The 24,522-nt window shown below is 36.6% G+C and overlaps 2 protein-coding genes across 3 annotated transcripts in view; one reads left to right on the top strand and one right to left on the bottom strand.

Annotated features, from left to right (window-relative positions):
• The window catches only part of MCF2L2 (MCF.2 cell line derived transforming sequence-like 2), a gene marked incomplete in the record, with an annotated part of 134,440 nt that overhangs the window by 65,445 nt on the left and 44,473 nt on the right, over positions 1–24,522 (top strand). The window contains 2 exon segments of the mRNA XM_072408165.1: positions 5,099–5,205; positions 7,739–7,827. Of these exon segments, the coding sequence (XP_072264266.1) occupies positions 5,099–5,205; positions 7,739–7,827 (196 nt within the window).
• B3GNT5 (UDP-GlcNAc:betaGal beta-1,3-N-acetylglucosaminyltransferase 5) lies at positions 11,914–24,164 on the bottom strand. 2 transcript variants are annotated; one of them, XM_072408166.1, is made up of 3 exons: positions 24,048–24,152; positions 22,796–22,946; positions 11,914–15,759 (listed from the first exon to the last, which is right to left on the bottom strand). In XM_072408166.1, the coding sequence occupies exon 3, from the start codon at positions 15,558–15,560 to the stop codon at positions 14,424–14,426; it is 1,137 nt and encodes a 378-aa protein (XP_072264267.1). In that variant the 5' UTR covers positions 15,561–15,759; positions 22,796–22,946; positions 24,048–24,152; the 3' UTR covers positions 11,914–14,423. The 2 variants fall into 2 exon arrangements, with proteins under 2 accessions (XP_072264267.1, XP_072264268.1); XM_072408167.1 differs by lacking the exon at positions 22,796–22,946 and having other exon boundaries at positions 24,048–24,164.

Here is a 24,522-nt window from a genome sequence, read left to right as displayed (position 1 = left end):
TGCCAATTAGAGTAGATGCATGACGATCTTTCAATCCGTCTCTTTTTGCAAGTTGCAAAAAGTATGAACAGCACAACACATATGTTGAATAGTAGTATGCTTAGATGCTTCTTAAATGTAACTAGTCTCTTTGCTTTCACTAATATGTGTAGAACTGTCTTCCTTTAATATTTCTGTCACTTTCTTCATCTACATTCTTCATTTTCTCAATTGTGCTCAACATATTAGAAGCATTATCTATCACAATACATAGAATCTGTTCCTTTTCCAAAATCTTTTAGAACATCCTCCATTAACTTCTGAAGATAGTCACTGGTGTGATGTGCCTGGGTGTCCTTTACTCCCAAGGTTGGCGTTATTGTTTTTATTATTTTCATTAACAAATCTAACATTAATAGCAAAATAATTGACTCTGTGACATGTGCATGCATCCATTTTTTTAAGACAAAATGTCCCTTCAGACCTTTTCGTGGTTCTTCCTTTTTACAATTGGCTTCTTTAATTATAGGTTTCCTTATGCTTTTTATTTCCAGAGAAACACCAAGTTTTTTAGCCATTTCTCCATTCAGGCCTAAAAAGGCTGGCTGTGAAAAGGGTAGTGGTACACTATTCTTTACTACCATTACAATACTGTGGTTTTTGATTTTTTTCTGGTGTTATGATAACTTATGTGTTATGTGTTATGATAACTTATGTCAGATATAAAGCAACTTCTTAGTTGTGTTTGGTCTCCAGTAGATTTCTAAACATTTTTTATCCAAGAAGTAGATGGAATATTTTCATTGATATCTTTCTCATTCACAGCTTCTAACACTTTAGGATGAAAACACTGCAAGTGTCTTTTCAAATTTCATGCTCTTGTAGGTGCATTTTTGTTAGACCCACTGAAACTGCACACGTAATGTTTCCCATCACTTGATAATTTAAAGTGCTCATAAACAGCAGACTTTATCGTGTTTGTTGACAGACCTTTTGCCATTGTGAATGGGGTGCCGCTTTCACTAAAACATAAATATAAAATGTTATACTAACTAGCATAGTATTTGATTTAAATACAAACATAGACATAGTCCTGCACTATTGCAAACATACATACAACACGGCACCATACACACAAATAAGCTAAAGCCCTGCACTAAACTTTACACATAATTTGTCTCATACAGAAAAACATGCACAAACATATACATCATACACACAACACAGAGCCTACATTTCACCCAGAAACATATACAAAAAATGCACTATACACAAACATTCATACATTTCTGCACCATACACACAAACATAGGCATAGCCCTGTAGTTTTATCAAGAAACATGCACAGAGCCTTCCACACAAGCAACCATGCAGTTTAAAAAAAAAAAAGAAAACATGAACACTTAACAGTTGAATCCAAAAATCTGTTCTTTCAAGTGACACTTACCTACACCTATATCATTACACTCAAATGAACTTGTTAAACACATTTTATCTGAAATAAAATGAAAACACTTTTTTTATTGTACATAATCCAGATTACAGTAATGTGAATGTCAGGTTGTATAATAGCTCAGCTGAACTTCACACTAGTAGAATGACAACTATGCAATTGGCTTCATTCTTACATCAGAGAAGTACTTTATTATGAATATTGTTTGTGAAATAGGACATTTGAACTTGCTGTATTTTTGTTTATTTAAATTTATCAAGAGTCAGAATCAGTGACAATTTTGGGTACCTGGAGTCGGAAAAAAATGTGCCGACTCCACAGCCCTGTCATTTACAATACATTTTTTTGTATTTCTTTTTGTCAGTTATATTTAGTAATAAAATTACATTTTACATTTTTTAGTAATAAAATTACATTAACAGTAGATATTTTCTTTGGTTAGGAAATATGAAATACTTAATGGAAATATTACATATTGTTAATATCCAGCCAGCAGGGAAAACTTTAGCCTTATTTTCAACATTACTCATGATAACCTGAGGTTTTTATGTCTGAGGCTTAAATTATGGCCACAACTGAATGAGTCAGGGATGTACTTTATCCCCCCGTTATTACTCTGTACAGAGTTTTAAGTCTAAAACAGAGATTTTATTCTAGCACACAATAAAAGCTCTATGTTTAAGTAGCTCCTTCAGAAGAGACACTGTTCATATGAAATTCAAAGAAAATAAAATCAAAAGATTAAAAGGTATATAAAACATATAAATAAATAAAAAATATGCAGTGTCTTGGTCTGTTAAAGACACTGCTAGACACTGGTTAGGATAAGTGTAATGATTTCAGCAAAACAGGTTTCACCATCATGAAAATGTTGTTAAAAAAAATTCACATTTTTTTCTATATTTAGAGGGTTTTTTTATTTTACTGTGTATTCTATGTACCTTGAATTTTTTTTCATTTTTTGTTTTTTGTTTTTATTGTGTATTTATTCAGTACTTTTTATTTTATTATTTTTTCACTGAATCTAAAATAAAAAGACAAACACGAAGCCATTTTTGGCATCATAACAAGTCCAGAAAATGTCATTAGAATTTCCATAAAAATTAGGAGCCATGGAAAGAAAGCTCATTGCACTAAAAACTAAAAAACTTTTTCCACATTGACTCCAATATATGAATATAATTTTACCAACAACTCGCAAAATGCAGATGACAGCCTCGGGGTTATATTGATACAATGCTTCTAAGTAAAGCTATGTTCAGACCTACTTTAGCAAAATGTAGCATGTTCGTAGAGATGTTTTTGCTCCGAAGGCTCCTTTTTTTTTTTTTTTTTTTAGCTTTATTAAAATGGAAAGTGGAGCTGGTGAGAGTAAAAGGAATGATATTACTGCTTTTTATTTCCCCTACTTATTCCTAGGGTTTTGGGGGCAGACATCTGGTGACCATCTTATTAAAGGGGGCTTCTAGATATTAAATAACACACTAGACCCTCATTGTTCCAACTGATGGCCAGCAAATGCACCTGGCTACCTGTCTAACCACATCTGGGCCAGAAATGCACCTGGGTGCCTTTCCAACCACATCTGTGCTAGAAAGGCACCTGGCTTCCCTTTGTTCCCCACCAGGGCCACCAATGCGCCTAGCTACTGTTTTAGCCACAGCAGGGCTACTAATGCACCTGGTTGCTTTTCTAACCACATCAGGGTTACAAGTGCACCTGGCTGCTCCTTGCCCTAATCTGGGCTACCAATGCACTTGGCTGCTCTTTGCCCTAACCTGGGCTACCAATGCGCCTGGCTGTGCTTTGATCCTCATCTGGCTTGCCAATGCACCTGGCTGTGCTTAGTTCCTCGTCTGGCTTGTCAATGCACCTGGTTGTTCTTTGTTCTTTGGTCTAGCAATTCACCTGGCTGATCTTTTTCCCATCTGGCTTACCAGTGTACCAGGCTACTCTTTGTTTCTCATCTGGACTGCCATTGGAACAAAACTAGTACATCTGATTCCAAATAGAAGTATGATGACTCACACACCTTTTCTCTCCCTTCTTTGTTGGGAACAAATGCTCCATATTATCCATCTATGCTTTCACCCTTGCATATGAGGTGTCAGCTTTGTTTCACACCTCAGGATGGAAAGGATTAGGTTTAATCAGCTCGGATGTGTAGACATTGTTGTCACCTAGGACAGCTTCATGTTCTGAGCACTAAAGGGCACTCTGCGAGCCTCAAAAACACCTGGAAATAGCTCTAACAAACTCCTAAAAACATCTGTCCAGACATTTTATTTTTAGGCAGTTGTATTTTCTTTCTTTAAAGTATGTTGTTGCAGTGGCTGTTCGGTGGTGGCAGCTGCTCACAGAAGCTACAAGGACCGTCTGGATCACTGTTAGATGCTGCCGTCTCTGGCCACCTATACATTGAACGGACTCATTCATTCTCATCTTAACTATTTTACAGACATTTTGTAGTGTTAATAATGCAAAAAAATTGTCAAATTTTACTGCAGGTGTGAACATCCCCTAACCGTAAGGGCAAGTGTTCTTGTTCCCATTAGAACCTCATCTCTCTCCATGCATGTTTACAGCAATGTGAAAGCAGCTGAGGCAGGTTAGACTCTTCTGTTTACTTTTTATATTTGCTCATTCACCTATAATTCTTTTATGTTTTCCTACTGCCCCTTCACATAATTGTTTAGCCTCATATGTGGTCTGACTGCATTTAATAATGCCACCTAGCAGCAGTTCTCAGAAGAGGTTCCCATAAATGATGAACACCTATGCCTTTGTCAGCATGGCTGCAAAATCTTTCCGTTGTGTTTAACCCACATTTCACTTTCACAAACTCTGAAAATATATTTTTCTGTGTAAACCTAGTGAATATGATTAGTTATTAGATCCACTACTTTCTGCTGGAAACTGCTCCTTGCAGGTTGAACTGGTTTATCTTACAAAGGAATGAGGTTTGGCTATTTTTATTTACTTGGATTTGAATCTATTACCTTAATAGAATTGTTATCAAGTTCAATGGTACAGTTTGGTGAAGGTTGTTATATGTTTAAAGTTTGATCAAAATGTCAATTACATGAACTCCATTTTCTCATGTTTTTTCCAATAAAAATGTGATACACTATCTGTCTACCACTATCATCTTTTGCTACGCAGGTATTGATCACATCAGGAGGTTGTAAATGGTTTGCTAGCTTGATGGGTGACATTGTTTTCTTTGATTAGGTTGCTCAGTGGTATCTTCTGAAAATCATCCAATAATTATACTAATATACTGTAGCCTTGCATTACCTGCATTTCTTTGAGCATATTTTCTGCTTTGTTTGTGGATGTTCTGTGGTTAGGCACTCAAGAAGTATTTTTTTTTTTGGATTGTAATGTAAAACATCTCTCTTATATATTAAAGAATAAATACTTGGAATCAGGGGAAAATCTAAAGTAAATTTTGTTACATGAGGGACAAATATACAAAATAATGTTTTATATTACATTATATTACACAAAACACATTACATCTGTTTTGTGCAGTTTTACAGTGATATCTGGGGACTAGGTACATTTCTGTGTTTAGAATGCCAAAAAATGCATATTTGTGTATTAAAAGCACATACTTGCATTCTAATAAATACAAAATAGATTCTAACATGGGTTAATTTGCAGCCACAACGCGAAGAGCACCAGATGTCCCCTGTGCCCCTCCAAAATCACTTTCTGAAGCTGATCTTGCCAGGAAAAGGAACAATAAGAAGACAAAAGGTGGATTAAAGGTAAAGTGACACTTTGTGTTCTATACAGCTCAGCATGAGTTTTTAAATATTGATGTCTAACTGGCAGCCCTAAGGCCTGCATGTGGTGCTAATGCCCTACCCCCTGTTCCCTTGTTTCCATCCTGATCTAAGTTTGCAGCCTGATGCACAAGGCCTAAAATACCTATTCCTCACCAACTTCAAGTTCCAGAAAGAAAAGGTGACGTGAACTTTTGTACTTGGTATAAATGCTGTAACTGCACTTACCGTGACTTATGTCACTGGTAATATTAACGCCATCCTTACCAAGTGTATAAAAAAAATTCCTGCATAAGTATCCCACAAAATAATTTTAGAATTGTAGGATATAGATATTTATATACACAGATGTAAAAATAATGAAGTCATAAAAGGTTTTGACATTTGTTAACTTTTAGTATAACCTACCATAAAGTATACATTCATGGCTGTATTTTAACCATCTTTTTTATTGCTCTATAAAAAGCAGTTGTAGATAGACAGGTCACATCATTTTTGTGTATTGCCAGGTAATGTAAAATGATTACATGTAGGGATCCATGGCATGATTTCCAACACCAATCTAATAATTACCTGTGAACCTTGAAGAAAAGTATCTCTGGTTTCTGCAGTAATTGGCCTAGGAAGATCTGGTTAAGGATCTGTCAGGATAGAAAAATAACAGCCATATGTCGGTTGTTTATTGGGCATTGGCATCATTCTCCACATAGTGACATTAAACAATTTGGCAATAGCAGCTTCCGTTGGAGGATAAGGGCATGAAGTATGTACCATAAAAAGCAAATTAGTGTTTACATTATCAATAAAAATATGACAATTTGAAGCAAATGTTTTTAAAAGAGCTTTGGCCATGGCTACTTCTAACCAGGGTTGATGGTACCGTTTAAGTACCTTCAAATACAAGTCAGTATTGGCAGGTTCAATAATTCTATCCTGGCAAGTTTCTTTTAGGTAGTTGAGGACTAGTGAGAGCCATTATTTTCATATGCCAGATACATTTTTGTGGAAAAAAAAATTCACACATACATATATGTGTGTGTATATATATATATATATATATATATATATATATATATATATATATATATATATACTTTTATATTTATAAGATAATACAAAAAATAAAACAAAACACTATAAAACATGTTAGATGCAATTTCCAATAAAATACAATGATTGATGCATATACCTTTTATACCATACCAGCTTGCACTATATTGTTAGTCTTGGAATATAACCTATTGGTTTAGCACTTAATACAATTGGGTAATATTGCTAAATTTAAAGCTATCAAACATAATTTTGGACTAACATTGCAGGAAGAAGACCAAAGGGGTTACATATTGTGCAGAGTTTAATTTTTACAAAATGTTCAACATTTTTCCTTGAATTAGAACCTTTTAGCTTTTTTGAATGCCTTTGTTAAGGCAAAAAATAGTCATTAGAAGATCCTGGATTTCATAGGAGAGATCTATGAACTTGAATTCCTAGATCTGCAGACCCATTATCAGACAGTGGCCAGTTAATAAATTACTAAGCAACAGATGTTTCTGGAACATGGTTGAGCCGAACACTGAAACTACCCACCCAGAAATGACAGCAAAGCGATCTGTTTGGGAATCCAAAAGAAATTATAGCTGGGAACTGACTCAACCCACCAGGCTCCATTTATAAAAAAAAAAAAAAAAAATCAGCTCTGTGTAAAACTAATGAAGGTTAGAATGGAAGTAAACTTTAAAAAAAATAAATAACTCCCCTACCTTCGCAAATCTGTTGATCCCTCTGGAGATTTCTTGGATCAGGTCCTGCGTCCTGGTATCCTCCTTTGTCCAGGCGCAGAGGAAGCAACAGGCACCGCCATCTTCTTAGCCCTTTTTCCGCCAGCGTCACCCGATTTCGCACTGCATAGAGATTGGGTGATGTAGTTTGGAAAAAAAGAGTGCCCATCTCACTGTGCATGTGAGATTGGCATTCCCCCAATGATTGAAAAAAACTGTGGAAGATAGTCAGTTTTCTTTAATCCATTTTTTTAAGACCAAGATCAAGTTAAAACTCTTAATTTTTTTATATATAAAAAATGTTAAATATAGAGTTAGAGAGAACTGGTAATGTGTTCATTTTGTTTTATTTTGTTGGTTGTTCTCCAATGGATAAAGTATACTACCTCTGAAGAATCAATATTGACCTGGCACATTGAGGAAATCTGCCTGGTCTAAAAAGTTCAGATTTTATACATTGATAAAACCCTGTGTAGTTTTTATGGCTTTTATTATGTGCTTGTAAAAATGCAGCTTGTTTTATTTTCTACAATCAAATTGGGTTGTGCTGATCCTTTTTGCAAACTTGGCTCTCAGTTCGATAACAATGTTGATTTAGTTGAAGCTTGATTTAAGTCTTTTGCCTCATCTGATTTAGATGTTAAAATGTTTTTTACACTGATTTACTCATTGTGCTCTGTTAAAATGTTTTACTGAGAATGTTGTTAATATAATAATATATTGGCATTATATTTTAGATTGAAGTAATGCATGAAGCAAGTCAAGGTGGCACAAGTAGATCACTAGTGATGAGTGAAAGTGAGGAGAATCTATGTACAAGGAAAAGGTAAGATAACAACTATGCAAGTGTTCTGTGTATAATTATAATGCGAACTGGAGAAGCACAGAACAGTTTTTGGCAATGATTTTCATAACCTTATCATAAAATAACCGATAACCTGTAGAAAAAAAGTCATTTTTGTTTTTTATTGTAGAGCAGAATTAAGAGAAAATATTGTGCACTGTTCATGAGCACATATTTGGGTTATTTGCAGGGCTTACATTAATTTTTGTTTGTATGCAGCCCAAGAAAAAGTTTACAAAAAAAAATAAAATACAGTACTCTTTTACATATGCTAATATGGAGAGGAGGTCTAACCTCTGCATGTGTAAAAGGTACTGTATGGTAAAATGTGCTTCTAAATATAAGGATTATATTGTGTGGAAAATTTTGCCAAAATTTTTATTGAGGCTGGCATTGGACAATTTTTTCATTATTTTTAACCATTATTTCTTTTTATATGTCCTGGTAATGTATTTTTTTTATATCTGGCAATCATAACAAACAGCAAAGAATACCAAGCAAAGTAAAAAGTGTTGTTATTGTTTCCACAACCTGTATCTTCCTTTATTGCATAAATATACACACCATAATTAAGCAGTGTAAACTTATTGTATTCTTAGCTTTTGTTGGCGCCTCCTCTACACACAGGGATGTCCGAGGAATCCTGAGCCTTGTTACAAAACAACCGCAACCAATCCAGGACAGCTATCAGTTCTCATTTTGTTGGACTAAGACATGAGCAAAAATAAAATATATATATATATATATATATATATATATATATATATATATATATACACAGTGTTCTCCCCCATCCCATTTTAGCTGACCACCCGACACCTTTCAGTAACCACCCGGCCCTTTTTGGAGTGGTTACTAAAGAGTTGGGTCACAATACAGGGGTTGCCACCCGCTTACAATTTCTTCCCATGATTTAGGCTGTTCCTTAGCAAAAGTGACCACACCGCAATTGTCCTAAAAACTTTAATTTTTCAGTCTTGGCACCACTTCCTCATGTATGTGTGAGCTCATTTGGGTTGGGGATCGTTGCTGTTACTCATTAATACCATTATACATTACTAGGGTGGGAGGACGGGTAATGTAATTCTGTTTCAAGAAAATTGATTATTAAAGTATATTTAAAGGCAAAAGTTTTGAGTGAGGAAGGGTAATTCCTACTTTTTGTTTGTATCACCGCTATGGAGATTTACCCTTCTTATTTGTCCTAGTGACCACTGTGACAAACAGTGCAGAAAGTGTAACAGCTGTCACCAGAACAGGAGGTGAGGGGAAATCTTCCAATAGGTAAACCTGTTTTGGTGAAAACATTCTAAGGATATGTGGCTCATTTGGGACAGATTTCTGCCCCCTGTTGTCACTTGGGACAGTTAAGTGAAGAAAAGTTTCCCCAAAGGGAAAAATCGGAACAAAAAGTAAAACTTGACGTAACCATTCCCTACTTATTAATAAAGTAAAAAAACATTTTAAAACTAAAAATGTTCTAGCAACAACCTTTTGAAATTAAACGTACAGGACTATACATTGAAAAAAGGTTGTAGACAAGATTAAGCAAAGTTGGAGGCAAGAGCAGCTATCTAGCAATTAGTCATGTTTACAGTGCTCAGCTGTCCAAAACTGATCATATTAAATTAAAACTCCTCAGATCACCAAAGAGAGAATGATCTAACTGTAGCACGGTATATTTTCACCCACATACTGGTTGTGAACGCAAAACTGCCAGGAAATCAAACTGTAGCTTCCTTTTGACCACATCAATAATTTAATGTAAAATAATTATTCACAGCATCACCATCTTCAAATCTTGCAACATAAGATTGTTGTTTCCCATGGTCCTGCTGCCGTTTAGTCCGTTGCTTCAGCCCCATAAATTATAAGGCATTCGCTGTGTGGACACAGTAAGAAATGAACCTGCTTGGCATACACAAACTAACAGATTTTTTTTTTTTTACTTTAAATAGTTACCCTGCCCCTGTGTTCACCTCCTTATGAGTTTAATTGCCTACCAGTCATGTTGATCCTTTGACATCTGCATAAATGCTTTTAAAAAGAGCTGGAATTACAGCTGCATTTATTTGTATAGTGCAATATCCCACAGCAGTCATGATTCTGTTTACTACAATAATTAGAAAAAAAGGTTAAATCTGGTTGTCTTCTATAAGTTTCTGGTCTACCATCTTAATGTTAAATAAATTGTGATTGATTACTAAGAGCCCAGGCATATTTTATTATATTTGATGTATGTTTTACATTGGCACCAGTGTGCACCATCTATACTAATCTTATGAAGATATTTAATAAACCGTTTGTATCCTTTTGTTTTCTAATTTGCAGTGGAAACTGACAGTTGACATTTACCATATGTACTAAGGTTTAAACTTTTGAGATTTTTCCCTCAAAATACTATTAGGAAAAGAATCCTACCTTCTATTCAGGTGCCCACCAGTGGATAGCACTGTCTTCATATAAGTGTGTACCAAACTCTTGCTGCTTGATAATAAAAAGTTTGTTACACAAGTCAATAACTACACAGCGGCATTGACTGATGACAAACCAGTGCACAAAATATAATTTAAGAACACGTGGCCCTATCCATTTTAATCACCAAAAATATGGTCGACCAATCGCAAATATTTTTTTTTTAATGACATTTATGTAGGTATGAATGTTAGATTTAGAAAAAAAACACTGGCCAAAGATGATAGCAATGTTTTCTGTACAGTGCATAGTATTATATTCAGAGTTACAGATAAAAAAAAAAATCTTCCTTTTATCTGGATGTTTAATTTCTGCGCCATTGAACACAGTACTTGGAAGCCCAGACTTTAGCCCTATTTCTTAGCCTGGTAAGTCAACTGTTTACCAAAGATAATGTAGGTGTGCAGTTTATAAATGTGTGCTGTGTTCACTTGGAGGCCTTGGTGTTAATAGCACCACATACTTAGTGCGCACCATTCATATATAAATGACCTCTTTCTACAAACAGTAAATTCATGCATTCCAAAGGTAATGTATATAAGAACAGGTGTCCTATAGCATACACAATATCTCAGAGCTAGCAATAAAATTTTATGTAAGGCTGTGAAGACATAAAATACATTGTAAGCAATGCATCAGATATTGTTATAGAATGGAATAATGTGCTAACATATGTATATACTAATTGTATTTTTTTTTTAAATAAACTGAATTTGGATGAGATTGACAAAAATGTAATTAAATCTGATCAAAATTTTTAAATAATTCCCTTAGTGAGAATTAGCATGTACTATGATCTATTTTTTCTTGCATCAGATTCAAATATACAAAACCACATCAATCATTTCCCTTTAGTTATATAAATATCAGATGCAATTTGTTTGTTTAGATATGTCCAGTTGATGGGAATTTCCTCTAATATTTTAACTTTTCAATTCACGTTTTATGTGTACAAGACATCTATCCATGCCTACTAGACTATCTAATTTTGCTCTGAGAAAAATCCTATGGTTATTCATATGCGGTGTCTTCTTCAAAATGGCTACAACAGTACACCTGCCTGTTTTAGTCATTTTAAACTTGCCACGGATAGCAGCAATCCAAGAACTCAGCTATGCAATACAAATAATATATTAATGATTGCTTATCCCATCATGCCTAGCCGAGCAGTAGTGCTGGAGAGAGAGGGGGTTTTAAAGGTATTCAGTCAGTTATTTGAACTATATACCATGTCTAAAGCTTGAGGGCACATTTCATAGTATATCCATGTCAATTTGCTTTAGGCTGTATTGGCAGAATGTCAACATCCAGGTTTTACTCATGCTATTACTGTTTATTGAACCACAGAAAACAAGTTTTAGCACAGACAGGTATTTGTCCTACAGAATATGCACCCTATTCACTCGTTATACTTTGGAGCAATTAAAATGTATGTAAAAAATATATGCTACTAGTAGTCACCTAACTTCTGACCTTTCACGGAAAACAGCTAAACTGCAAGTGACAGGAACAAACTAAAGAACTATCACCAGCACGTGGCATGTTTACAAATTACACAAACATTTAGGTGGTTTACATTAACAATATCAAGTCAACGTTTTGGTCAATTTATTGAAAATAGTACAAAAACAGCATAATTAAGACAAAGATAAAAGCCAATATAAATAAACATACAAATAAACAGTTAAAAAGGATTTAATGAACATTCCTGTTTGATCATAGTCCCTGTATGGTTAGAGCAGCAAGTGAGCACCTTTAACAGTAGTTTTCACTTCCACAACCCGTTCAACCTTCCAAACCATACTCTATGTGTAAATTGAGCTGGGGATTAATCCAAACAGATCCAAATTCAAGGGCTGCATCATAAAAGACTGCCTGCATCAAAAATTGTTTCTTAAAGCTCAGGCATTTTTCATATTGTATGCCTTCATATCTTCAAGAATAAATAATCAATTGTGTTTTGTATAAAAATATATGTTTTTATAAAACAGACCTGCTGTAATTCACAGAAGCAGAAAAGCAAAAACAAAAGTCTATGTATAGGTTGCACGATCAACCAGTGCTTCACTAAGTAAATATTTAAAAAAAAAAAAAACACACAATGGCCTAGACAGGTGACATAGCTACAACCTACAACATGTTATGAAGGATGTCAAATAAAGAACAAATCATATATCGTAATAAATACCAAGCCCTTTGATAGTGTGCAATCTGCAGTATTATATATTTAAAGGAAAGCTACAATGCTACTTCAATTTTCCAGCTCCTTGAGACAAATGTAAACTTTATGCAAACCTTAATATTAGATACCAACATACTGGACTTGTTTAAAGAACCTAATGTTCCATTAATAATTTCAAATAGTTTAAGGTTCTACTGCTTAATTACCACTCTTGTAATCACTGCTGATTACTGACAGATTTTCTTTTAAATGTTGTGATTTCTATTACACACTACATGTCCATCCTATGAAGAAAATAAAGCAGCTTTGGCCAATGCATGCAATTCCTCATGTACCAAATAGGTTAAAAAAGCTACAAGATATCAATGTTCAGTTGAAATCATTTTGGCCTCCTTACACAAAAAACAATGAAATGTATCTTATTGAAATTGTTTCACCAGGAAATGTGAAAAGTATTTTTCAGTATACTATTTTACAGAAAAATAAATGTAACTAAATACAAAATGCCTTTTTTGACCTCCATTTCGTTGTACAGTGGACAGCTGTCCCAACAATTCATAGTCATTTCAGAGACACGCAAGACTTGGCCTGGGCATGACCATGAACTGTGCACCGCAGAAACAGCTGCCAGATGGACAGGAGAAGCAGAGATTTTTCTGCAGACACCTATATAGATCATATGGACATCTGGGCTTGGTGTATTTTTGAACCAACACATTTGCACAAAACAAAATGTACATATCTTAGCAAAACATAACATTGGAATGGAGTGCAATAATCCAATTTGCTCGGTTTATTTTAAACATTTTTAGTGTCCAATTTACTTGCATTTTCAACTTAAAGCAGAATAACAGCTGTTCATACACAGATTGTTGAAGATTTCTGGGACCATTAAACTCTTTCAACAGCTATGTAGTGTAAACATAGCATTAAAACCATCAGTTAGACCTTTACTCTGTACAGTTGAAAATTCTGCTTATCTGACACATCAAATCTGAAACAAACTACCTTTCATACCTGCAATTCATTAAACTGGGATGTTCAGCAAGCAACTTCCCTATTCAACTCCTATGAACTCTAGCTGGGGCTGCATGTAAGCAAACCTATCCCAGGACTTACAACACCAGGGCTTTTTTTGGTAAATGATTACCAGATAAAACATATGATACAGAAATATTTAACACATGAAATTATAGAACAGACCATCTCTAATAAAGGTCATCAATTTATAGTATTCTAGTTGCCATGATACGGATATATGAAAGCAGGGTGGGGGGGGGAATTTTGACTTAAGTTACACGTTAAAGTGAGATACCTTGCAGTATTATTTTATTTTGGCTTATGTTAAGGGGACAAATATTAACCTTAAAAACCATTGTGTGATTTTAGTAGAGCTAAAGACGTTACAATATTTAGGTTTAATGGTCTTCAAACAGCTCAACACCATCATCATGTTTTTATTCAGTGCAAGTATGACTCTTTAGTACAAGATGAGAGACCCCATGGCAATTATTCATAAGGCACTTCTTATAGATGCTATGGGTGCAGTGCTTTGCAATGTTTTAGTGGATAGGTTATATGCAATCTTGGCCAATAGCTTACATTCATACAACAATATGGATAATTCTTTGGAACTCTAGCTTTTGATTTAACAGTGCTGGTAATGGATTTATTTCCACATTTCTTGTACCAACAGTAATATCCTTCGTTTAAACTGCATAGCAATAAATATTTGTAACTATGTGACTTACATGTAAGAAAGTGAAGGTATTACCTGTAGCAACCATGTTTCTGACATTATTGTGCTTCTAAATGTGACACAAATACAAAAAAGTTGGTTGAACTGTATAGTGACTTCTCTCTAAAGTTCTCTGCACTAGCACCAGAATTGACCAAAGATACTCAAGCTGAACATAAATTACTAGGACCATGCAGCAGAACATGAGTAGGTATCAAGGTATCGAATCCTACAAAGAAGTATAATGTTCACCAGCTTGCAGTAGGCATGCCCCCAGAAGCCAGATGTTAAATCTTTCACTTTAGGATCAGTGGCTTGCTTCCACAGATAATGAAGATCATCTACATGTCCATGGGAGGTTATCATCCTATTATAGATACATTGGTGATATGGAGCTTTACCTTCCCCTGAAAAGAATAAGTGATATTGAGGCACAATCCCCATTTTATTGGCACAGATTCCCATAAAGACATCATCAATGTATAGGCTAGTATTTAATGTTTGTGATGCTTCATACACTTTGGCTGCCACATCCTGAGAAACCACGTAGGCAGCCCCTGCTGTGTAATCTGGATAAGATCCCCACGGATACATTTCATATGGGACATAATACTTGCTTTGTTTGTTCCTTATTGGAGGTGCTCCTCGGTGGACTCTACCAATCCAGAAGTCTCGAACACCCATGAGATCCATGTCTTTCAAGTAGGAAATCAAATTAGGTGTATGAACAAAGATGTCATCATCTGCTGTCATAATAAATTTTGCATTGCGACAGTAATTGTTCACCCATCCAAACTGCAGGAGGAACTTAAGAGTTAAATTATGGAATGTGTCTAGGAAGTCTTGCTGTACCAAGTCATGGTGCACCTTGTTTTCCATGTCAAGTTGCTTCTGTTGTAGACTGCGCTTTATAGGATCCTTATCTACTCCAAGAGCAAACATAACTTTAATGTTGACAGCATACTGGGAACGTATAGAATCCTCATTGCCCCAGGTATACCTAATGGCATCACGTCGTCTCCGGTTCTCCGGTGATGTCTTTACAAACAGGAGGAGAAGCACTTCATCTTCTTGACATTTGTCTTTATTATTAATCAAGTACTTGAAGTTTCTAGAGCCATCAGATTTTTCTCGCATAACTGTCAAGCTGCTGTTCACAAAGCCATAACTGTTTATAAGATATCGGTAGGAGTAAGACTTAATGTGGTTTACAATATCATTGTCATCCTGAACCCACATCAGCATAAAAGACACAATAAAACAGGTGGCCAAAACCTGAAGAAACTGGCATCTTCTTAACTTCCTGCTACTAAAATACATTCTGGGGAGCTTGTAATTTTAAATGTTTATACCGGAATCATATAGTTCTACAAAAGTCTGCCTTATCCCAAGCATAAAGGATCATTGTAAAAGCATGTGTGGGTTTCAGATTAAAAGACACTTTTGGAAGAGGGAGGCAATCACTGAAGGCGCATTTAAAGTTTCAGACTTCCAGATTCACAGATTCATAGACGACCACCTGAAATAAAAAAGAACATTCTTTTACATCTGATCAAAACTATGGTTTGCTAAAGTACATCCACTATTGGATATGTAATACAATTATGTAGGTGTAAATTTGTAAATTTCCAATTGCAAAAAGCAAACTGAATATGACATTAGGATGGGACACACAGTGGGCTAGTATTTAGAGTTAGAGACACGGTCAGCTCTGTCAGTTACAATATTTCAAATGCTTACTTGCAGTGTTTTTTCCTTTCCAAAAAATAATTTATTTTACTTGTGCCTTTGAACTTGCTAGGAAAATTGACTAGTCATTGCATTAGCACATCCCCCTTCCTAATACATCATAGCCCTCTCTCCTCTTGTGAGAGTGTCCAACCATTCTCTGTGTTGGCTCAATACCTCTGCCTCTTGGCCTACCTCCCTACATAAACATGTAGTTGCTAAAAAGGAGAGAAGAGAAAAATATAAGAACATGTGTTAGTTGTGCTAAAGTCACATCCAAGATGGCAGCTCACAGTAGCCATCTCAGGGCTTTTGGAGATCTACACATAGGAGGCATTTACGTGTTAATTTCATGAATCAAATATGTTAAATGTAAACATAATCTAAAGCCTTTTAAAAAAAAAAATGGAGAGATGAGGTAGAGTCCTGATTAGGTTTGTAGTGAGGCACAACCCTGGGGGTTGTGCCTCACTGTTAACCATTTACATCCACTTTCATTCATTGGAGGGTAAGCGCCCTTACCTAGAGTGAGCTAGTAAGCTAGGTAAGTGCTCGTAGCTAGGACTATCTAGAGTTAAAGTATGAGAGACATAACCAGTTGCCTTAGTGCGGTTATGTCCTCAAGGTTTTAATTTATTCAGTAGCAAGGCACAACTACAGGCTTTAGTGGGAGAATTTGGCATTGGAATATCAGATTTTCTACAAAAGCTCAGTGGGTGATACATGTAGCTCACTAGTGTCAACCCAAAGGTTATCTGAATCACCTACAAAGTAAATGTTTTTTTTTTTTACGCTATTAGAAACCACAGACTAAATTATTTAGTGACAAAACATCCAATGTGACAGCTCACACAATTAATCCTGATACAGTATAAGATTTCAGCTTAGGCTATGGCATAGAATTCTGGCTCAATGTGCAGACCAGTTAGCTTTAAAGAATGCTGAGTAGCTAATTCATTGTATTTTCTATTGTTCTGGCTTAACGATTGGGGTAACCCCTTTCTTTGTTAAACATACACAAACTACAACTGCTGTATCTGCATTTCTTCCTCTAGCTCAGTTTCTAGGCTTAGCTAGGGAAAACAAATGGATTTTGCTCAGCAACCATGTATTGTTCTTTAGACTTTGCTTAGTAGAAAGATAACTCCCATAGACATCAAACTACAGATTTTTACTGATAATGTAGACATAACAAGACTTTTATGTCACTTATAAAACACACTAACAATTATGATAGACTACTCCTGTTCCCTATAGAAATGAATGTCAAACAAAAAAGAAAGAAAGTTACCAGCAAGTAGGGCTAAACATCTCTGGATCCCCCTTTGGAATATGAAATCTTTTCTAAACTATGAAACACACCAAGCCAAACAGAAAACTATAGCAGGACAAAAGCTAGTAAACTCAAAAATGTTAGATATTTATTTTAAAATGTGGATTTTTTTAATGCTAAATTCTGTAGATGGTTTGCATGTAGTGGGAAGAATTGCCCTTGTAACTTTCTAGAATTCACTCAAGTAGTTAACAAAAAGTAGATAACATTGTTTATTTTTTATAAAATTCAATTACTTGCATGAAATAATGGGATCAGTCAAAATTAATAGATTAACACAAAGTGAAAATGCTGCTGTGAAAATGCTTGAGTGTAGAAACCCAAGATCTTACTGTCAGGTCACAGGTAAAAATAAAAGAAAACAAACAACCAGACTTTATGTTATCATAACATTTTCTAAAGCTCCGAGAGTGGAAGATGAGGTGTTCCTAGGGAATTATAACCAAGCTGGCTATGCTGTGCCTACACACTGTCACATTCCAATTCCAGTCAAAATGTTTAAAAAGAGTTCTGAAAAACGCAGCAAAACGTTTAAGCCTCTTTAGGTTTTTATTACAGGGAGATTCTCTCTGTTTTATTAGAGAAATGTTTGTACTTTCTTGACTCAGTGAAAACTGCACTCCATGCCCCACAATCCAAAAGACCTCAGGGGCAAGAAGCGAGGGAAAATCCTGGCAAATAAAATGCTATTTGAAAAAAAATGCATCTAAGCTTTACATACAATTCAATTCAATTACAATTCAAGCTTGAAAGCCTGTGTGTATCACAAAAAAACACTCTTACAAAAGGCCTGTGTCATATTTGTTTGTAAATGGAGGCAGCCATACTTGCTCTATACATATACATATTCCACTTCTTGCAGTCATTGGACCCACTGAAAGTCAGCGTGAAACAAGGGGGTAAAAAAGATTGCCGTGATAAATTTCTAGTGGGTAATCTACAAATCTTTACACTTGATATAATCCAAAAATGTGAAGTAGCAAACTGTTAAAATGAATATAACAAAAAAAAAGTGTAACTGAAAGTGGACCTTCAAATAAAAACAACCCCCTCAAAAAAATAAATATAGTCCCCAGTGCTCAACTCAGAAATTTTTTTCAGCTTGGTGGTAAGGAATTATAGGTGGGTGGCAGCCCCTGTATTGTGACCCAACTCATCAGTAACCACCCAAAAACAGCCGGGTGGTGCACCCAATTAAATGGGGCTGAGGAGAACTCTTGCCCCATCTCCATGCTTTTCCAGAAAATGTGGGATGACACCATCATGCCTCACTTCTGGCTGCCCTTTGAGTAACAGTTTCCCCTTACATGAATGGAGATGTATTCCAACCACAAAAAGCTGCATCAAAACGTTTGTGCTGCAGTGAATGATACAAGCTTGTCTGTTCACTGTCCAATCATACATTTAGGTATACTGGCCTGCCATACAGAGCTGTGCTATGTGGAGGATTTGTTTAAACTTTGAATTGGATTGGCAGAAATTCAAACCTGTTTGCAGGTAAAAAGTTTTCTTTCATTGTAATCTTGTAAGTACAGGTGAAGGTCACATGATTTATCACAGTGTCTCTTATAAATATAAAGGTGGCGTCTACATATTTACAGCCCATTAATAATTACAACTGTATGGTTCGTCGATACCAAGCACAATAGAGCCATATGTAAAACCTGTCAATAGAAAAAAAAAAAAAGAAAGAATGATGCGTTTCATCTGAGATTGTAAACATTACAGAAAAGAACTTGGGGCGGCAGTTACTATAGGTAGTCATACTATAGAGAAGATCTGTAACAGATGTGCATTTAGCCAAGCTTGCCGTTACATCCCCGTAGTAGGTCAGACCCATCGTCTCCGCTCCATAGCACAGACATGAGCACACAGAAAGCTTTACAGTAACTTAATGCTCATAACTATGTAGAAATATATCTTTATATAGTCAGCTCCTGCCTAAACATTTAATTAGTTTCCAATATGTATTACATCCAGGGTACGGTGTAAAAACCTCTTTACAAACTATATTGCTTCACCTTCACAGGCTGAACCATCATGGAACGCCGCTGCTGCCTGCCCCCCCCCCTTATATAAGCTGCTTAGCGTATGCCATATATGATCTTGTCCTATAATGTGAGATCAATAGTCCTCCATTATAAATAAATCAAGGGCCCACCCATAATCCAAAGCTTTTAATAGAAGAGGTGTGCACCAGGCACCAGAAAAGTGAGGGATAAAGTAAGTAAAAGACCTTCCTTCTTTGCCTTCACTAGACCTAAGTAAGCATTGCAGTACAAAAGTAGCTACCTTTTTTGTTTTGGAGTTCAGCTTTATTATTAAAACAGAAAGGAAGTGAGATTACTAGCAAGTTTAATTATTTATGCGGCCTTATTATGTGCTGCTGTCTGTGAGGTGCTAAATAGAAGCTACCTTTACTAGTCATAATGTAGACTTCATTAATTTTTTAAATGTGCTGTTGGAGGAAAATCCAGCGTTTGTTGTTGGCTACCACAGTAAACAATGTGAACTAACAGCTGACCTCATGGAGCCTCATTTATGAGTGTGATGAAAGAATTATCTGATTCTGGGTTGCACAGAGAACAAAATACCTCCCAATACATAGTGACTTATCTGCACCAGAAGAAAGGCAGAGGGGAATCTGGCTAGTTTTTGTGCAGTAACACAGACTTATGGCAAGTCTGCTCCTAAAACATATTGACATGTTAGGCCCCCTCATTTCCAATCAGAAAAAAAAGAAAACACAGTAAAGGCCTTTTTATTAAACTGGTAAAATCCTACATGTAATTGGTGTGGTTGTCACACAAAAGTGACCACTATATTGTAACTGGGTAACACACAGAATGGGTTTACTAAATTCTGAAAATATGGTTTTACTAAAAATGACAATAGTGCCATGAATGGCCAATACTTGGACCATTAAAATTAATGCAGATGCGTTTTAGCAGGAAACATGTATGGCTATGAAGGTGGAAACATGTAAAGAAGAGTGTAAAGGTTGGCAGTATGAGCAGCAATGGAGCGCAGAGGGTATGATGGCAGGAAGTGTGCGGAGGTTATGAGGGTGGGCAGTATACGTAGAGGAAATCTACAGAGGTTATGACTGCAAACAATATGTGCAGGGTTTGATGGTTGGGAAGTATGTGTTTGAGGAATACAAAAGGAATAATAATGCGCAGTATGTGCATTATGCTGCAACAATTACTGTTTAGCCCTGGCAAACATACACCATAGCTGTACTGCAACACTGAGTCTCACCTCCTATTCACCAAATCACCTTCTCTCCTTAGACAGCCAGACGTTCAGATATTAAATTATGTGCGTGGCCACCCTTAGAAATAAATACCACTGTAATCTCCCTGCACCAAGAACGCGTACACTTACATCAGGTGAAATGGTTAGAGAGAATGTTTGGCTATAGGTGGGTAGGCAATTTAGGCCTTGCTATAAGGTCTGGTAACTATGCCAGTGCCCTCTATGACTGCCTATTTTCTGATATTATTTTACCCTCGGACGCATGAATATCATAAAAAGAGCCTTCCTCATGTGACTTTTGCAACATTATCATTGGAGTTTCCCAAAAAAATACAGAACACTGGCAGAAGGAATGATCTGAGTCCTAACGGGAAAGATCACTTCTAAGGTAAAGTAGAGAAGTTACCTTCAGGAGACACAGAAAACTTTAATCACATTCAAGAATAGTAATGTGTAACTAAATTACAGTTACAGCTAGAACCGAGGATTATTTTTAGCAGTTTTCCTAGTGCGCCATTGGTACACTAGGCTCAAGCTGTTGACTCAGCATTGGCATCAACATATTTCAAACAAAAAAACTATTTTTACTAGGATAGGTATTAAATGCTTTACCTTGGCTCACACGATTTACTACACCCTATTAGTAATACCTATGCCTCTCACTTACTGGAAGAATACTCTTCTGGAGTACTGCTACCAAGATATTTTAGAGGTTGTACACATAGCGGTGTTCATTTCTGTGCCCTATTATAGGCTAGCAAGCGATGTTGGATGTTCAGCAGTGTTTTATACAGAAAGAGACGGCGATACCCATTAGGAAAGGTGCCAGTTGCTTCTCAGTGCAAAGTGACACCAGCAGCAAAATAGAAAGAAAAAAAATTACACTATTGTTCTGGTCACCTCCTAAAACTCCTATTACTACTGCACTGTGTAATGCCATAGGGGCTGGCAGATGAAATCATGATGTACAAGCACGGTCATTTATACAGAAAACGGTTCTGCGGCAATAGCTGCAACTGAGGTAGAGGGATAGATGGGAACATTGTTACAGTGCTTTTATAGATGGAATGGAAATTCTGCATATTTTTTGGAGCGTGTATCTTTCTGGTGATGACTTTCTGGTGAATGCCTTTCATCACTGAAACCTTGTAGCAGGCAGAATTTTTCTAAGTATAAAATGCTAAAAATAAATAAATAAATCCACCAATATGGCAATATTTACCATAAATATGAACTAAAAATTAAAAAAACAGCAAAAAGCCGGTTCTATATTGCGGAAAGGTTCAGGCTACGTCTTTTCAGCAATAAAACAAACATACCTGTCTGTTATCAATCTTCTGTGTTGGGTACACTAAGTGGTGAGTGTGCAGCTCAGGGAAAGATCTCGGCATACCTGTCAGGAATGAAAGAACTACCGTGTACAATGCACAGAAGTTACGTCATTCCAATCTATCAAGATCTGAACCCTGAAAAGCACTGGGATGTCAACGCCAGTGAAAAGAAGAGTTTATTATTGTAAATAGTTACAAAAATGCAGCTATGTTTGCTTTATTGCAGAAAAGCCGTAGTATGTGTGTTTTGGAATGGGAACCTGTCCTATCCCAATTTCTCAAAATAAAACATAAAAACACAACATGTCATCTTGAGATACATTCTGTGACGCTAGTGGCAATGGACGGCACCCAAGCAATATGACACTTGATTCCGCAGCAAATACATTCTAGACACATTTATACACACACAAATTTCCTTTGCTCTACAAGGCTACTTTTATATTCTGACTATAAAGCAGACACTATTTTACCCAGAGGTTACCTTACATATCAGAGGAGCTTTCAAATCTGCTAGGATAGAAAATGAACACACTGTGTTTTCCAAATATTACATTGACAGCGTGGCCCAAATAGAAACGAAAAAAAAAGAAAAGTAAATTACTTTACTTATATTTCCCCCCACAAACCTTTAACGATAAAAACAGCAGTGTATGTTATAACATTACATGTAAGAGTTACAGGCTGTATTTCTCACAGATTTTCTTTTAATGTCCCGATCTGGAGACAGTGGACACCGCAAAGGGCTCCCTCCATTTAGATTGTATTTGGATTTTGCAAAACTTCCCCACACATAAGGTACATCTATAAAGCAGGGACTGGGGCATGAAAGTGCCTTTAACCCTTCTGTCATTCCATGCAAAACTACAAGAAATAAATCTGTCTGACTGTACATTCATTTTTACCTTTATGGATTGGGGGAAAATACCACCAAAATTGTAAGCAGATCTGCTCAAGTTCTCAGTCTGAAGGAGTTCCAGAATTCATAGACAAGCCAAGAAGGCAGTTTTCTTGGTTGGATGAGATCCACTCTCTGATCAGGTTTGGTCACTTTTCCTAGTGTAAGGTGTAAAATAGCGAGGGGTATTAGTAACAAAGGGTAGCACGGGCTGATAGTATTTAAAGGTATTAGCAGGGAGGGGTATTGGTGTTACTAGGGAGGGGTAATATTAATGAGGGGTATTGGTATTAGTAGGGAGGGGTAATAATAATGAGGGCTATTGGTGTTAGTTGGGAGGGGTAATATTGATGAGGGGTATTGGTGTTAGTAGGGAGGGGTAATAATAATGAGAGGTATTGGTGTTAGTAGGGCGGGGAAATAATAATGAGGGGTACTGGTGTTATAGTAGGAAGGGGTAATAATAATGAGGGGTATTGATGTCGTATGGGGGGGGTAATCATGAGGGGTATTGGTGTCGGTATGGGGGGGGGGTAATAATAATGAGGGGTATTCCTCGCTAAGCTGACCCATGATAACTGTAATATGTTGGGTTTTGTATATTTGGTCCCCAGCACTAACATTTGATCTACCCAGCGGGGACACAGATAATAAAAAATGGCACCTCTGCCCCCTCTTTCTTTTCCATCTAAAACAATAGAACAAAACAATCCTACAAGTTGTTATAAATAGAAGAAGTACACTTCTTTCCGACTTTCCTACAAATACATGAAATACACCTGTGTAGAGTCTGATGGGCTGTATACCTCGCACTGTTCCCATGATTAGTGAGGCTGAGCGGTCATAGTCGCCCAATACCCGGCCCTGCCATGCATTAGATGCCCGGTGATTGGAGGGGTAATATCTGGAGTCTGATCGCCCCCCCCCCGTCCGGTGCAGCTGGTCACACAAGCCCGGGGCCCGGCATCACACTGCAATGTCGCCAGGCAACAGCAACAAGGAAAAGAAACCAAACCCACCGACCCGTACAGGTGTATCAGGAGAATTCCCGTCAGGCGTTTACCGAGCGGTGCCCAATGCGATAACATCCCCTCACTAAGGAGCATTGACTTCATTTATATTTATCGGAAGCCTCCAGACTGGAAGCAGAAATACAGACCCCGGGTACAGAAATAATTGGGGTTCGGATAAAATGAAGCACAGCGCGTTTCCATAAAAGTTACAAGCAGCGCATGAGATATGTAGAAGCCGTGTCTTACCGGAGTGTCATGCCGTGCTATCCGGGATGAGGAGCTCAACAGACACGTCTGCTCTTCACTGCGACTGCTGCGGAGTGTAAACTACACGGACTCCTCCAGCCACTCTGGTCACATGACACGCCCATCCAATCACCTCGGAGTACAGCAAGGATGGGCTGGCGACACCATGGTTCTTCCTGAGATTGGGTGATGTTCTTTTCCTTGAAATGTAAAATAAAACAACTACAACCGCAGGGGGATCAACAGAGTTTTGCCTATAAAGGGAAGTGTATGTTTTTTATGCTGCTTGTGTCCTGTAAATGTCCACGTTGTTTTTGGTTTTATCTCTTTATCATTTGCATAATTAATAGAATGATACAAAATTAGCAAACTATTTAAAGAAATCCTTTCCAGGTTTGCTGGATCACCAAGGTCTATCCTTGGAGAAGATCTTCAATAAATCACACACACGGGCTGCTACCCCCCAAAGCAAGGA

This window comes from Pyxicephalus adspersus, chromosome 4, assembly GCF_032062135.1.
Source record: "Pyxicephalus adspersus chromosome 4, UCB_Pads_2.0, whole genome shotgun sequence".
In the NCBI taxonomy this organism is placed as follows: Eukaryota; Metazoa; Chordata; class Amphibia; order Anura; family Pyxicephalidae; genus Pyxicephalus; species Pyxicephalus adspersus.
The sequence above is the reverse complement of the archived record's forward strand: the minus strand, read 5'-3'. Positions and strand labels throughout refer to the sequence as shown.